General features: G+C 39.3%; 1 protein-coding gene across 1 annotated transcript; it reads right to left on the reverse strand.

Moving 5' to 3' along the window:
* Positions 1 to 515: 515 nt before the first annotated feature.
* On the reverse strand, positions 516 to 15,417 carry LOC113233942. Its single transcript, XM_026469178.1, has 9 exons — positions 15,349 to 15,417; positions 14,934 to 15,270; positions 11,014 to 11,115; positions 10,417 to 10,598; positions 8,936 to 9,058; positions 3,752 to 3,910; positions 2,435 to 2,653; positions 2,281 to 2,285; positions 516 to 837 (listed from the first exon to the last, which is right to left on the reverse strand). Exons 1-9 carry the CDS (start codon positions 15,394 to 15,396, stop codon positions 516 to 518), a joined length of 1,497 nt encoding a protein of 498 aa, XP_026324963.1. The 5' UTR covers positions 15,397 to 15,417.
* Positions 15,418 to 15,825: the final 408 nt, after the last annotated feature.

A 15,825-nucleotide genomic window follows, 5' to 3' on the forward strand; every position in this document is an offset into this window, starting at 1 on the left:
TATATCTGGATGTACTTGCAGCTTTACAAGTAAACATGCTGCAAAATTTCTATCTCAAAACCAATGGCCGGAAAAAGGTATTCCACATATAGATACGTGAATAAATATAGCTACAATGAGTGATATAGATTTGTTAAAACCTCCACATTTTAATTCATTACTATTTTCGAATTCCGGATTTCCGGAAATGGTTTTACGACGCCAAAGATGGATTTTAAAGTAATCCTAGTGGTGCCATGTAAAAAAATGCAATAGGTAACTGACTTTTCATTACAGTAAACCTGCTTGGCGGAAGAAAGAAGTATGGAGGCAGTACTTCCCTGGACGAACTCTTTCATAAAGAATAAAGCTCTTACTGCTCTGGCTCTGCTACTAAAATGATGATAATGACGTATTCACATCCGACATCAATGACTTTGGTGGTGCTGACGATACGAATTATGCTGATGGGGCTAATGGTGCTTTGATACTTGTTGTGCTGATGGTACTGATGGTGCAGATTATACAAATAGTGCTTATGATGCAAATGGTGCTAATGACTCTGATGGTGCTGATGCCAATATCGAAGTCATGCCTGGCCACCAGTCATCATCAGCACTGTCAGAATTATCAGTATCATCTGCATCAAAAGCACCATCTGCATCATCAGCACCACCAACATAACAAGTGCACTTAGCATAATCATCAGCATCGTCAGCACCATCAGAATCAGCACCAATAGCATCATCCGCATCATCAGCACCACTCACACTATTAGAATCATTAGCACTATCAGCATCGTCCGCATCATCAGCACCACTCGCACCATCATTCGCAGAATCATTAGCACCATCAACACTATTAGCATTATATGTATATAAGCATCATCAGCTACATCAGCATTATTAGCATCTTCGTCATTATTACAACCGCTTGGGGTTGAGAATCGGGAAATCCCGGTTCTTTTATAGTAATGAGAGATCCGGGAATCCAAAATTATTTCCCGGTTATTTCGGTATTTTTGGGAATCAGCATCTATAGTGTAATTTCGATGTTAATTACGGACCAGAACGTTTGTTTGAAATTGATGTTGTCTTAAAAAATAGAGGAGGTTTAGGTATAATTTTCTGTTACTTTGTAAAAGTTTTTTAAAATATTTTTATTTTAATTTCCAAGAGTAAGGGTTATTACGTTATTTTCAATAAAAAAGCTCCAATATTGACCGTTTGTACTTTTGAAACCCATCGCTTTCTTAACCCGTCGAGTATGTACTACTATATTACTAACTATTTCACTGATTGTATCACCATTGAACAACAACTAGCTAGTGCGGGAAGTACCGAAAGTACCGAGAAATTCCGGTTCCATTGAAGACTAGTACCGGAATTCCCGGTTCTTGAAAACATGCCCGGTTCAGAATTCCCTACTAACAACAACGTCGCGTCGTTCAACATCGTAGGACAAAACTACTACGTGTTACGTTGTACTAGCTTTGTCCTACGATGTAATAAAACCATTTCCGGAACCGGAATTCGAAAAAAGTAATGAATTAAATTTTCAAAAAAATTTGGTGGTTTTAACAAGTCTGTGTAGTTATACTCCTTGTAGCTATATCTATAAATGTATCTATAGATTTGGAATAACTTTTTCCGACCTATGTTCAAAACACATCATGTCGATCGACAGTATCGAGCAAATCTGTAGGCACCCAACCGACAGTAACGATCGACAATGTCGAGCAAATCTGTAGTCACCCGATCGACATTGTCTAGGAATTCGGTAGGCACCTTTAAAGACTGCGTGTGATTTATACCAAATATTAAAAAAGAGATTTGGAAGATTTATTTATCAACAACCTCTCTAGGTCTTAGAGATAGTAATACTCTTGTGTTCTGCTAGAAAAGAACTATGTTGATGATATCATCAACAAGAGACTGATATCTTCAAATGAAGCTTTTTTCCACGCTAGTGTGTAAAAGGTTTTCGAAATTCGTACTTGACGATGAATTGTGGTGCACCTAACTTTTTCTTTCGATGAAAAAAAAAACAATGACACATTCAACTACGTGATTTGTCGTACATTATTTACCTAATATAATCCGTTGGTATATTTTGATCTTATTATTGTTGACATTAAATTGACGACGGTAACTAATTTAGTTTATTAAGACTGATTTGTTATAGTTCAACTGTTTTTCTTTCATCTACCATTTTCCTCACTATAGTGAAGTGAAAAGTTGCGAGTTTCGCTCGGCAACAAAGTTGTTTTGCATCTCGTGGCTCAAAACCCTCGCTACTCACAGGATCTATTTTTGAACCACTCGCTTATGAAAGACGCATCGACACTTTAAGAAGAAGAAGGATACAGTGTGTACAAGTACTAAAATTAACTATTTTTCTTTGAACCCTATTCTTAAAAAGCACCGACGCAGCTAAAACATATGATACTACTTACTTCGGCCTTCTTTCGTATGGATTGAATGAAATCGTTGTAACGTAATCCCATTTCCAATCGATCTCGGAAATCCGTCTGATTAGCGAATAATCTCAATATTTTCATTTCCCTTTCCAATTTAGTTGTGTCTATATTTAATTTATGTAACTCAGGTAAAGATTCAATCACGGAGTTAAAATATTTATCTAGGTTATCAAACATGTCTATGTAACTTTGTATCTGAAATGTGCATAAATAGATATAATAAAAATTATGTAAATAAATAATAATAATAAGTGAAGAACTTAAACTAATGAATTCCCTCTAGTATTCGAGTCGAGGCGCATAATTGCGATTCACAACTGGCCGATAGGAAACTTGTGTCATTTCTAATCGGAACAATAGTTGATATAACTCACAATTTAGAAAGATATAGTAGGGATCAGGTTCATTTTCTCGCTCAGAAACCCATCTGATTTCGAGACTACAATCTACTCTTCTACGACTACAATTCGAGAATAAAATCAGCACACTGGTGGTAGCAAAATAAATGTAGTTAGCAGTAGAGCTTCTTGTGAAACAATTCGTTCAAGGAACTACTGCCACTATAACATTTCTGTCACCAAGCAGTAATATCAGCATCACGTCTTCTAGTTTGAAGGATAAGGCTACTCGTAAAACTACAGACACATTGGGCTTGACACGTTTATATATTAAAGTGAAGGGCGCAGTGGCAATGTCATATTTTTGTAATTTAAAAAGTGGCACTACAGTCGTTTGTGTGGTCCTCTGTGGTCAATACAAAATAATTAGTACAGTCTTTCTTAGACATAAAACAAAATTGATAGTCCTAGATAGATTACGAAATGTTTAACTACTTAGGTGGTCCGGCCGCAAAGCAGTAGTCTCCCGCCGCGCCACCTTGGATTTAGAAAAACGTGATACACTTTCAAGAAAGCAATATTCCCAAAAAATTTACCTAAAGGTAATTATTTGTGAGAGTCAAAATGGCGGGCATATCTGACAACTTTAGCATCAAAAAAATTACCTAAATTGTATTATTTAATACTTCTCTTTAAAAAAATAGTATCTCTATCCGAACGGAATTATAACTACATCAAAAATACTTGTCGCAATTTTTTTTTTCATTTTCACTTACTTATGTAGGTAAAGGTTCCACTATACATCCTCTTCATATATAGTACTTATAGGTGGTCCGGCCACAGAGGATCACATCAATTGTTTTGGGAAGGCGTATTCATAAAGTCACAACTTGTTCGTTCAGTCATTTGATATCACAAAGAAATATATGTATATAAAAGAAATTATATAGATTACGTGTTTTCCATATAGATCAAATTCGTGTCCATTCTTCCATAAATAATTTTCAATTCGAAATAGAGTGTCGTAAGCGCGTAGATAATGCGTATAACCAGTCTGGCCAACGGAGGATGTGGACAACACGAGAACTCCTGTCGACAGGAATGATAGCACAATCTGAAAATGTAGATTATTTGTGATCAATACAGTAGAAGTAAAATATTGAAGTAAAGTACTGTAAAATATGTTTTGAAAATATTCATGAAACAACTCGGTGAAATGTTTTGGCGTGCCTGTAGGCACGTCTCTAGAGACGTAATACGAAGGGAGGTAAATACAAGTAAGTTCTCGATTCTTTTGTTTCGATACCGTGTACTTTTAGTATCGAATTCCTTTTTATTTTTACTGGGTATCGGAAGAAAAATACTTGTATCGAATCGAAAGGCGCACGCGTAAATATCAACCTTAATGCCATTTCCCAGTAAAAGATCACCTTTTTCCAAATTATTTTTCCTTTCTATTATTTTTCGTAGGTATTTAATTATTGAATTGTGCAGTGCGTGCTTGTTAAAAGTTAATTACTTTTTTCTTGTTATTAAGACGCCGCCAAAATCTAAAGTAGGGAAGGGAAGGAGAGTGGGGGAATTACGGACAGTAAAGGAAATCTCTCAATAATTCAGAAAGTTACTTTAATCATAAGTCTTTATTTATTTATTATTACACTTTACATATTTATGTAAGAGATCAACATTATTAATTATGAGAAATAAATCAACATATATATAATTTTTCAAAAAAACAAAACCCTTCCTGTCCGCAATTACCCAGCCCACGGGGTAAATTCGGACAACACGGGGTAAATTTGCGAACAAATCACGGAAAATATAGACAGACTACTTATAGGAACAAAAATCACAGATGTAGTCGTTAAGAGTTACTTCCACCTGTACAATTCTCATGTGCCCACTTTTGACACATTATCGAATCTTCTCATCATCATCAGCCTATTGCAGTCCACTGCTGGACATAGGCCTCCCCTAATGCACGCCATTTCGCCCTGTTCTCGGCTTGACGCATCCATTTCCTGCCAGCAATCTTCCGCAGATCGTCACTCCATCTGGATGGAGGGCGTCCCACACTACGTTTGCCAAGTCGTGGTCTCCACTCAAGAACTCGTTTACCCCAGCGGTTGTCGGTTCTTCGGCAGATATGTCCAGCCCACTGCCACTTCAGCTTGCTTATCCGAAGAGCTATGTCGATCACTTTGGTTCTCTGTCTGATAACCTCATTACGGAGTTTATCTTTCAGAGAAACTCCGAGCATAGCTCGTTCCATAGCTCGCTGAGCGACTTTAAACTGGTGGACTAGCCGTATCGTGAGTGTCCACGACTCAGCTCCGTACGTTAGAACTGGTAGGACGCACTGGTTGAAAACCTTTGTTTTTAAGCTCTGCGGGATGGGTGACGAAAAGACTCGACGTAGCTTCCCAAACGCTGCCCAGCCAAGCTGAATCCTCCTCCTGGCCTCCTTCTCGAAGTTATTTCTACCTAACTGCAGAATCTGCCCGAGGTAAGTGTATTCGGAAACAACTTCAAGAAGGTGGCCATTGACGCAGATGGGTCTCGGATCAATGTGGTCATTGATCATGACTTTGGTTTTATCAAAGTTCATGCCGAGACCAATCCGCCGCGAGGCGGATGCTAGGCTGTTCAGCATCTGATCCAGTTCCTCCAGCGATTCTGCCATTAGGACTATGTCATCTGCAAATCGCAAGTGTGAGATGTACTCGCCGTTTATGTTAATGCCCATCCTTTTCCAGTCCAGCGTCTTAAACATATCCTCCAATGCCGCGGTGAACAGTTTCGGGGATATGACATCCCCCTGTCTCACCCCTCTGCGTAATTGGATAGGTTCAGACTGCTGGTCCTGTACTTGGACACTCATGGTAGCAGCATCGTAAAGACATCTCAACACTTGTATATAACGATAGTCCACTTGGCACCGCTGTAAGGATTCCAGGACAGCCCAGGTTTCGACAGAGTCAAAGGCCTTCTCATAGTCCACGAAAGCTAAACACAGAGGCCGATTATACTCTTCGGACTTCTGTATAATCTGCCTCACTGTGTGTATGTGGTCTATGGTGCCATATCCTCCCCGAAACCCGGCCTGTTCCGGTGGCTGAAACTCGTCGAGTCTTCTTGCGAGGCGATTCGTGATGACTCTAGAAAACAGCTTGTAGACGTGACTCAGGAGTGAGATGGGTCGGTAGTTTTTCAGTAGAGTTTTAGCTCCCTTTTTAAAGAAGAGAACTACAATACTCCTGTTCCACGCCCGTGGAGTTCTCCCGCAGTGAATGACCAAGTTAAAGAGCTTCTGAAGTTCCTGGATAATAGGAACTCCTCCAGACTTCAAAAGCTCCGAAGTAACTCCGTCTTCACCGGGGGCTTTTCCATTTTTAAGCTGTTTTAGAGCCAACACGATCTCGTCTTGACTGATTTCTGGCAGGTCGTCGGTATAGTGGCGCGTCAAGGTGGCTCTCAAATCGTGATTGTCACGCTGGACCCGAGGAGCATTTACAGCGTACAAACGGCCATAGAAATCCTCTATCTCGGCGAGTATCTGCGGTTTTGACGTAACGGTTAGGCCATCGTGCGTTGTAAGCTTCGTCAGGTGGCTCCTTCCAAGCTGCTGAGTGAATACTTTGGACCCTTGGTTTCGCTCTATCGCCTCCTCAATGAGGCGTGTATTGGAGCTCCGAAGGTCACGCCGTACCATCTTCGCAATCTGCTTGTTTAGGTATGACCTCTCTGACGAAGTGGCCTGGATGTCATCGCGTCTTTTCGTCATAAGTCGCAGAGTCTCATCCGAGAGTTTAGACTTCTTTCCCGTACGCTGCAATTGACAGAATTTGATGCCCTCGCTTCTCAGCGTCCCAACCACGCTTTGTAGGGCCTCGTCAACGTCCTCGGTGGGTTTCAGCTCGACGAATCTCGCTTCGAGAAGTTCATGGAACTTCTCGGAGCCCGCCATGATCTGGAGTGGATTAGGACGGAGCGTGGACTTCATCAAGCGGCTTCTTTCAAGTTTGACATCAGAGAGCCTCGTACAAGTCGGTGATCAGATCCGGTGCTAAACCTGTTGATCACTGAGACATCTCTGAATATGTGTCTCTTGTCCGTCAGGATGAAATCGATCTCATTTTTAGTCACAGCGTCGGGGCTTCGCCAAGTCCACTTCCTTTGAGGCTTCTTCTTGAAGAACGAATTCATCAAGAAGAGCCCCTCGTGCTCGAGGAAGTTGACTAGCGTTTGCCCCCTGTGATTCCTTACTCCATAACCATAATCTTCTACGGGGGGTGAAAAGTACTACTCAGAACAAAACAAACAGAAATATTCTTCTTCTTTCTCAACTTCTTTAAAATCTTTAAGATTCTTAACCCCTTTCTTAACGTTTCTTTTATTTTTCTGTGTTTCAGTCTTAATTCTTTTATTTCCTATCTTTGGATTATTTTTTCAAACGAACTTTTCTTCTAAATTTTCTTTTGTTGCTTCTTTACCAACTCTGGTTTTTCTGGTATGATTGTTAAACTGACAGAACATTACATTACAATGAACAGAATGTTTCTTCCTAATAACTCGTTTCTTTTTATTTCGAAAAGATGTATCGTAGGTACCTTTACAATATTGGTCAAAGGTACTGTCTGTGTTTCTGGTCTCTCAATTGAACCTACAGCTTGAGTGTTGTCACAATGGCTGGTGTGCTGTTTATTTTCATCAACAATGTTTTATGTGCTACTAAATCTATTCGATTCTCGATTTTCTGACTGATGACATCAAATTGCTCGAGAATGCTAGGACTTTCTAGTCTGTTTTGAGATTCATCTATTGGCAAAGAGTTGTTCTGTTCCTGTGGCTGTTTATTTGAAATAGAAATTTGTTGCATTTCGGGGTTCATCTGCATATGTCATTAAGGCTCTTGGGTGGTTTTGATTCTGTTGCAGTATAGGGATATCACCAAAACTTTCAAAAGTAGTTCTGAATTTTTCTTTGTCCATGGGGCTGCTACCAGCAGCTTTGAATCCACTTATAGCCTTTTCCAAAGTTGTTGTCCGATTAAATACTTTTGTATATAGCCCCACAACATCATACGTTGTACGTTTGGCCCCAGGATTGTTTGTCATATATATTTCACATTCTTTGTTGTACGCTGTTTTGAAAGGACCATGGAATGTTAGATCGACAAGTTGCATCCTGTGAGATGTATGTGGTGGCAATGTTAGGACATGGGTGGAGTTTTGTTTGCAAATGTTATTGGTATATATGTGGGTATCTATTAATATTGTATTTTCTGTAATCCTTCATTCGACAATAAAAGGCAGCCTTGTATTGCGTAGTTTCAATGGTGGCGTACGTAACTGAACTAAATTGTCTAGTAAACTAGTACGATAAATTAAATTCTGAAATAAAGTCGAGCAATAGTTTTGATTCAGTATGGGAAAATTTTGAAACCGAGCTGATGTAGTATCGACTCTTAATTACTGAAATGAGCGCCGTTAGACTGAAATTATGACTGGTTAGAGTACAGAAACAGAATTATAAGTTTTTTTTATAAAAAAACAGACCTCAAAAGTCAAGAGCGTCCAGAAATGAAATTCAAATTTCTTAAGCTAACGCTTTTTCGCGGGCGATTGCTCGTGTTCGTTTTTGTTACAAAGGCAAGATCGTCCGTGTAAAGACTAATAACGCAGGACAGATCGCGTGACTCTGGCGCTGTTGGAGTGCGTGATTGCGCGCGCGACTGATGAGCGCAATCCTTCCAACGTCTTTACACGCGCGCTCAATCGAATCGATTGCTGTATCACACGCGATAGAGTGTCTGTGTAAAGCCCGCTATTGACGCGCTGAATAGGGAGTAGTTACACTACTGGCTTATTACGTTTGTAGAGTAGAACTAGCACGACAGGGGGCAGCTATTCTCACATACATCTTTATGTCGCTCTCGCGTAAATCGTGTCTTATCGTGCTAGCCCTGCAGAGCGCACTCGCAGTATCTACTACCCACTCACACTGACACACTTGCCTGTTTATCTTTATTCAAAATAATAAAATATCAGCCCTCCTGAGTTTCCAAGTTTGCTCTTCATTTATGTTTGGTCTTAAAATGTGAAAATATTTTCTATATTAATAATAACAATAATAATACCCTGTATCTTTTGAAGGTTTTGCGCGTCAATTTGATTGCCCTGAGTCTGAAGCATGTATGAATGCACGTCAAACTGAATACGATGCCGAAACATGACCATACAATGCCCATCAAAATTACACCCTGAAAAAAAAACACAAAATAACCTTATACATATTATTGCAATCTTCAAAATTAAAACAAAGATATTTTATACTTTCAAAAACAGAATTTGTCATGATGGTCGCCTTATTAGGGAGGCATCACAAGTGTCGACAGGAAATCGCAATAAGGGCCACGGCCAGCACAAACCGGCAGACGATTAGTGAAAGTATTTAAAAGGCCTATATAGGCCTGCGCATACTGATGAAGAATATCCCTTTCGACATCGCGAGCGTCCGGTCACTCCCGTTTGCCACTACTCTGGTTCCGTCACATACAGGCGTCTCCAACTCCGGCATTCACCAGTGCGCTCTTCAATATCATAGGGAGAAATTCGATAGTGCTTGGTCAATCCCAGACATCGAGTATATAACCAGAAATAGAGACGAAATGTCATTTAATTTGTTTGAAAACTATTCTGCCAAATCATTACAGTGACGACTGCGCTCCGATTGGCCAGCCCGAAGTCGAAACAATTGACGGGAGTCGTCAATTGTTTCACATCAAATCGACCAGTTTAACTAAAGCCTTGCTATAATGGACGAAAATTGAAAAATTACATATTTAATATTAAATTACCGACGAAATGTCGTTCCGTTTATTTTGTAATTAGACGTTTTGCTGCTTTTCCCACACCACCGAATGGAACAGCCCCCCATAGTTAGATATATTATCTTTATTACAATAAATACAGAATATTTTTGGAATATACGGAGGCGTAAACACAGGTCAGTTGTTGGCGCTGTACTATTTCAGCTTTCTAATTTGTGATTTCAGTGCAAACGAGAGTTGATACTTAAAAGATATATAAGACCCCTTTGCCTGATGAATTGCCAGGGATGGATTATCATTGGAATATTTCGTCTCTATTTCTGGTTGTATACTCGGTGGTCCAGATCATTGAAAATTGTAATTGAAATAGCATAAAATCATTGAAAATTGTAATTGAAATTGATAAATTTAATATCCTCTGCCTTCCCGTTCGTCGGTATGCGCTGACCAAGCCAGTTTGAAAAGCCTTTTAATTTATTTTTATATAAGGTTTTTTTGACCGACTGAACCCAATTGCGCGTTAAAGTGTGGTCACTCCCTCAACCCACGCCTAACCTACATGTTCACTGGATAATTTGGTGCTTAAATAATCAGAGTCTGAAAATAAACTTGCTTTATTGTGTTGATACCTTAATTTGTGCAAGTATAATAAATTATCATTTGGGTAAAAAAAATCCAAATTTTTTTCTCTCAATTGTTCCACAATGTATGTTATGCCCTAGAAAGCGAATATCTTCTATCTCTATGGGTGTAATTAATGATAAATTATGTAGGAAATTAATTATTACCTGGGCATAATTATCGTCAATAGCACTAAATTGACTATCAATTCTTTCAAACTTAAAATTGTATCTTGGTATACTGTGTAAGTATTTTATGAATGTGCTTGCCTTGTACACTTTTGAAAAGTGATATTTTTTAAAACCTGCAGGTATTCTTGTTAGATATACATCTTTCACCAGTTGGTACTCTAGTAAGGAAAAAAAGATTATTGAACAATAGATTTGTAACAAATGCGCAATTATGAATAAAGATATCCACGCATATGAAGAACCGTGCAATAAAAACGAATATATTATAACATGTACCATTGTACCATCAGAACTAGAAATAGACCGAGTTATATATAATACATTAGAATGGATTATAACCCCTATACAATTCCGGAATATTTGACAATAAATAAATAACATCGAAACAAAATAGTTATATTTTTACTTACAAATACATAAGCACGGATGGGTCAGTAGGTACCACAATATCTCTGCGATAAAAATAAAATGCATACTAACCGTAAAACGCCTTACACTCAATTGCTTCAGTAATTTAACTACTTTAACCTCAATAAATCCAATACTTCATTAAATAATACGACTTTTCCTTACTTTCATATAATTCTATGACTTTTTGTTTAATCTCATCCTCACTCATTCTACGCGCTATTTTGTTTCTTGACTCGACACGTGTGTGATTACTTTGTCTGATATCTGGAGAAAAAGTAACAATTAAAAACGTTTTGGTTTCAGTTACTCCTTACTACATACTAATTATGAATATGAAATTTTACTAAAAGATATGGGGAACACTACAAATATTTATAATGTACATGTTATCGGCAATGTTAACGGCAATGGCCTAATAGTCAGGCAAAGTATGAAATCAACTCTAATATACACTTGGTCAAGGTATTCTATACAATGCCGAACGTACATTAGGCAATGTAAAAAATTTAGTAAATGTAGATGCGCAAAGCAATGTGATAATAGGAAGTGCTTGTGTATTACGAAGAATATTTTATATCGTCCAAGTGTTACAATAATTCATTTTGTAAAAATAAGTAGGTAATCAGAAGAATTGGCAGTTAAATTACAAATTGCATTTGTTTAAGAAAGTCCCAATTTTTTCGAACAAAATATTGCATTATAGTAGCAATGAAAACGAATGCACTAAATATGTACGCTACACAAATCAAACATAACACGTTGTTTTAATGCTATATTAAGTGATTATCGTTTATCTGAAAGTAAATCCAATAATTCTTTGACTTACTATAAACATTTAAATTCCACTTTAATGGAACCAAAAAACAAACAAACAAACCCTTTAAACTTTTAGGAACATGTTTTTCTTTGTTTGTTTAAAATAGGCATTAAATATTTATTTAGCTTTTACTCAAAAAAACGGAATGTACCTACAATAATTTTCAACTCAGCTTAGAAACGCGAACAAATGCGCTTCTGGCGCAGTATTTCCCCTATAAACTTAACCTAATCCCACAGGAAGAGGTCGACCTTTTTTTTTCCGAGCTCGGAAACACAAACAGAAATGACCAATTTGATTTTTTGTCCATCATTTAATACTTTGCCAAATCTACGACCGGCAATATGTAAAATAGTTAAAACAATATTAACTATTATATACATCGCTTAAAGAATATTGTATAGAATGTGTATGTATTCTATAGAATTCCTGACTTCTTCACTTTGTCGTTTACATATATATACATAAAGACCGACTAGCGTACTTTCTTAGATTTCTTCAGCAAACCTTGAACGCTGCGCTGTACGCACCACCGTTCGAATTTGAGGCCTAACAGGCCTCGCGGCGTTTCGAAGTTTGATAGCAAATTTGCAAGTAGATTTATTAAAGGCAAGACGTATAACTATCGTACAACCCGGAAGCCGTCTGTGATTGAAGTTAATATTAGCCGCTCCAGCCGAGCTACATCCGTCTCTTCGAAACAGTTATCACAGTGGTGACACGTTGAAGTAGGCTCCCTTCCGGCGATTCGACACAGGTACTTCCCGAAGCAACTATGCCCTGAGAGCACCTGGGTCATTCGGAACGTCTGGACGCCATGCTTCCTGCCCAGCCACTCCGACAAGACTGGACGAACTGCCTAGACTATTCGGAGAGCGTAGGGTTGCGTTAGTCTTTGTCACTACTTGTCACGAAGTATTTGACGCAGCTCAGAGCTCTTGCTCTCAACCTCCTCGAGTGATGGTCTGTGGTCCCGAATTTGCGCCTCTTCACGCCACACAAAAACTGCGGCGAGTGTTCTCGCCTCCAAATGCCAAGGGGGAGACCCCGCCAGCAAGCCGGCCGCCTCGCAAGAAATTGTGCGATACCCTCGCGAGATTGTTATTGCCCTTTGAGGCTTGCGCAATAGGGCCACGTTACCGCCATTCAGGGCTGCGGCCCACACTGGAGCTCTATATAAGGTCATAGAGCGCACAATACCCACATATAGACGTCTGCAAGCAGCGTTAGGTCCCTCAAGGTTCGGTAACAATCCAGCGAGTGCAGCCGTTCCTCGCATTAACCTCGGCATCAGGGGTTGAAAGTGGGTTCGACTGTCGAGGACTAGTCCAAGATATCTCATCGACGACTCGACGGTGGTGGTGACGTGATGTTTTTCTTGAGTGTAAATTAAGAGCATGTACTCATGATGCTTATCATATGCACGCCTCTGCAAGATCTAATTTAAAATCGAGGCAAAACCGAACGGTGTATGAGGGTGAATGATACTTTATCACTTTTTCCTTACCTCTTTTAACAAAATCAGATTGTTTTCTTTTTCCACTATTCTCGTGGGGTTTTACAATATCATTATCATAGTTCTTTGCATAGTTTGATACATAATGCGTGATGAATTGTATGGCTTCATCCACGGCACCATCAACCGTGTGCTCGTCGTGTCCATTTGGATATATATATCCTTGTTCAACTATAAGAGATTTAATTTTGTTAAATAAAAGTAGTTGCACGTCAATTATACGTGATTAAGTCCCGAATCAAAAATCAAATAATTTGTGAAAACCGTCAAAGTTTAAATGAAAGTATAGTTGACAGAACTTATCTGTGATGAAGACAAAGAAAGGAACACGTACCTAATTGCGTCAAAGATTACACGAAACACACAGTCACAGATAAGTTGGGGCCTTTAAGTTGATGTTTTAAACACTTTTCATTGGTGAATTGTATTAAAAATGCTGTTAAAATCTAGTTTCCATACTAGATTTTATTAATATTTCGACTAAGTTTATGGCTGTGTGGCGCTATAATCATTATTTCTTAAACAAAACTTTTTGCCATAAATGCGAGAGTGCAATCTCGAGTTGTGTCACTAGTGTGTCTAATTAAATTATTTGTTAATATAGGGTGTAGTCATGCAGATACTCACCGGGCACGGATGCTTCGGTGAGTATCTGAATCGGATCGGACGCGAGTCGACGACGCAGTGCCACCACTGTGGGAGGGACCAGGATTCCGCCCAGCACACGCTGGAGGAGTGCCCCGCTTGGGCCTCCGAGCGGAACATCCTGGTTGCCCGGATCGGGCGAGATCTCTCTCCGCCAGGCATAGTAGCGGCTATGTTGGCGAATCAAGAGTCCCATGAGGCAGTGGTCTCCTTCTGTGACGCGGTGATGCTTCAGAAGGAGGTCGCCGAGCGTGATCGGGAGAGGGCCGATCCCGCTCGGCGGCGGCGTACCTTCGCGACTACGGGCGATCGGAGCGGGGGCTTCGTTCGCCAGTAAGTTAGGCAGCCGCGAGGAGACGGGGCGGTGTGGCCCGCTTAGTCGTGAGGAGAGTAGGGGAGGACGTAGCTCCTCCTAGGTGCTGGAGGGGTTCAGGTGCGCAAAGTCGATCCCGGGTCCTTCCCACTACAGCACCCGAGAAGACCACCGTGGGGTTTTAGCCGGTAGAAGTCCGACATAACCTCCCGCTGCCCCCGCGGCGGAGAGGTATCCTAGGAGGATTTCCCCACGCACAAAAAAAAGGGTGTAGTCATACATACAAAAAAAACTATGGCAGCTCGGCTCCAAACCACAACTGTTGCGCGGTAGATATGTTCAAAGTTAGGAATTTTACTTAGACATAATGTAATTTCAAGTATTAACTATTGTATTATCTTGAAGTGATTACGGGCTAGAGCTGAGCTGCCATAGTAATTATTACTTGTATCAATGCCTTCTAAGTGATTTAGAATTGGGAACTCTACGCTTCACTCCAAGACACTCATAGCCGAAGAGAATGAAGACAAACGAAGAGTGTTAGCATTTGTAAAATGGCACGACTTCTTTTTCCCTATGTTTAGGGCCGATTATTTTTATATATTCGAATTAGATATCAGCTACTCCTTTGCCTCTTTAAATATTTATCTCGATCAACCTGTCACCCTGTATAAGGGACTGGTCTGACATTGCATCAAACTGGAAGCGTGGAAGTCGAGTCGGAGATGCCTTTGCCCAGCAGTGGGACATAATAACAGAACAATTAAAAGAAAATAATTGTACTTTTTTACCTGTCGATGTATCCACAGATGTTGTTTCTTCGACGGTAAGTAAATTTTCGATATGATCAGCATCTGTGACTTCCTGCAGATCATTTAAAACAGCATAGGAAGCTTTTCTTGTTTCAAGGTTGGATGGTTGGGTTATTATTTCATAGATACTACTCTGCCCAGAAGTAAATGCGGTTCTGCTTTCCAACATTTCGGGATAACGAGTGGGTCCGTAGGTGTCATCCATCAGCTTGTATTCGTATTTTATAGAGCCGAAGTCTTCAATAACTTTTTTTACGGGCTGTACGTAATACATTGCCCCGACTAATTCGACCACGCTTGATAACATAAAACAAATCTACTGCTTAACGGTCATATAAATTCAAAATTATTACAATAAAGAAAGGTCGTTTTCAAGCAATGACAAAGTACGTACCTGCAATATCTTCATAAAACTTGGATAACTGCACTGTAGTGAGAACATCCACAGAAATTTGTACAATTGGGACCATCATAACATTTCACTTTTTAAATGTTGCCTTCATCTCTTGAACTATTTATTACGATTGTACTATTTCCGTTGGGATTTATAAATAACAATTTGATGATAACATAATTTCCCTTCAATTCACTTCGATATTTATTGTTATTATTATTTCCTTACTAAAGATCTAATGAAATATGAATTATATGACAGCACACATGACAGTAGATTTTAGAGGATGGAAAAAAAATAAAAGAGCGCGATGAAATTCTTGTGGAATAAATGCGCCCTTACATGGCCCTTACAGTCCTTTTTTTCCATCCTATAATATTATAATGATTATTGAAAATACGAATAGTACGTAGGTCTGTAATTATTTCTTATTTCTAAAAAAAACATAAACTAAAGACAATAGTCAAATACTCTCTC

This window comes from Hyposmocoma kahamanoa, unplaced genomic scaffold (genome assembly GCF_003589595.1).
Source record: "Hyposmocoma kahamanoa isolate Upper Pololo Valley unplaced genomic scaffold, ASM358959v1 80, whole genome shotgun sequence".
Lineage (NCBI taxonomy): Eukaryota > Metazoa > Arthropoda > Insecta > Lepidoptera > Cosmopterigidae > Hyposmocoma > Hyposmocoma kahamanoa.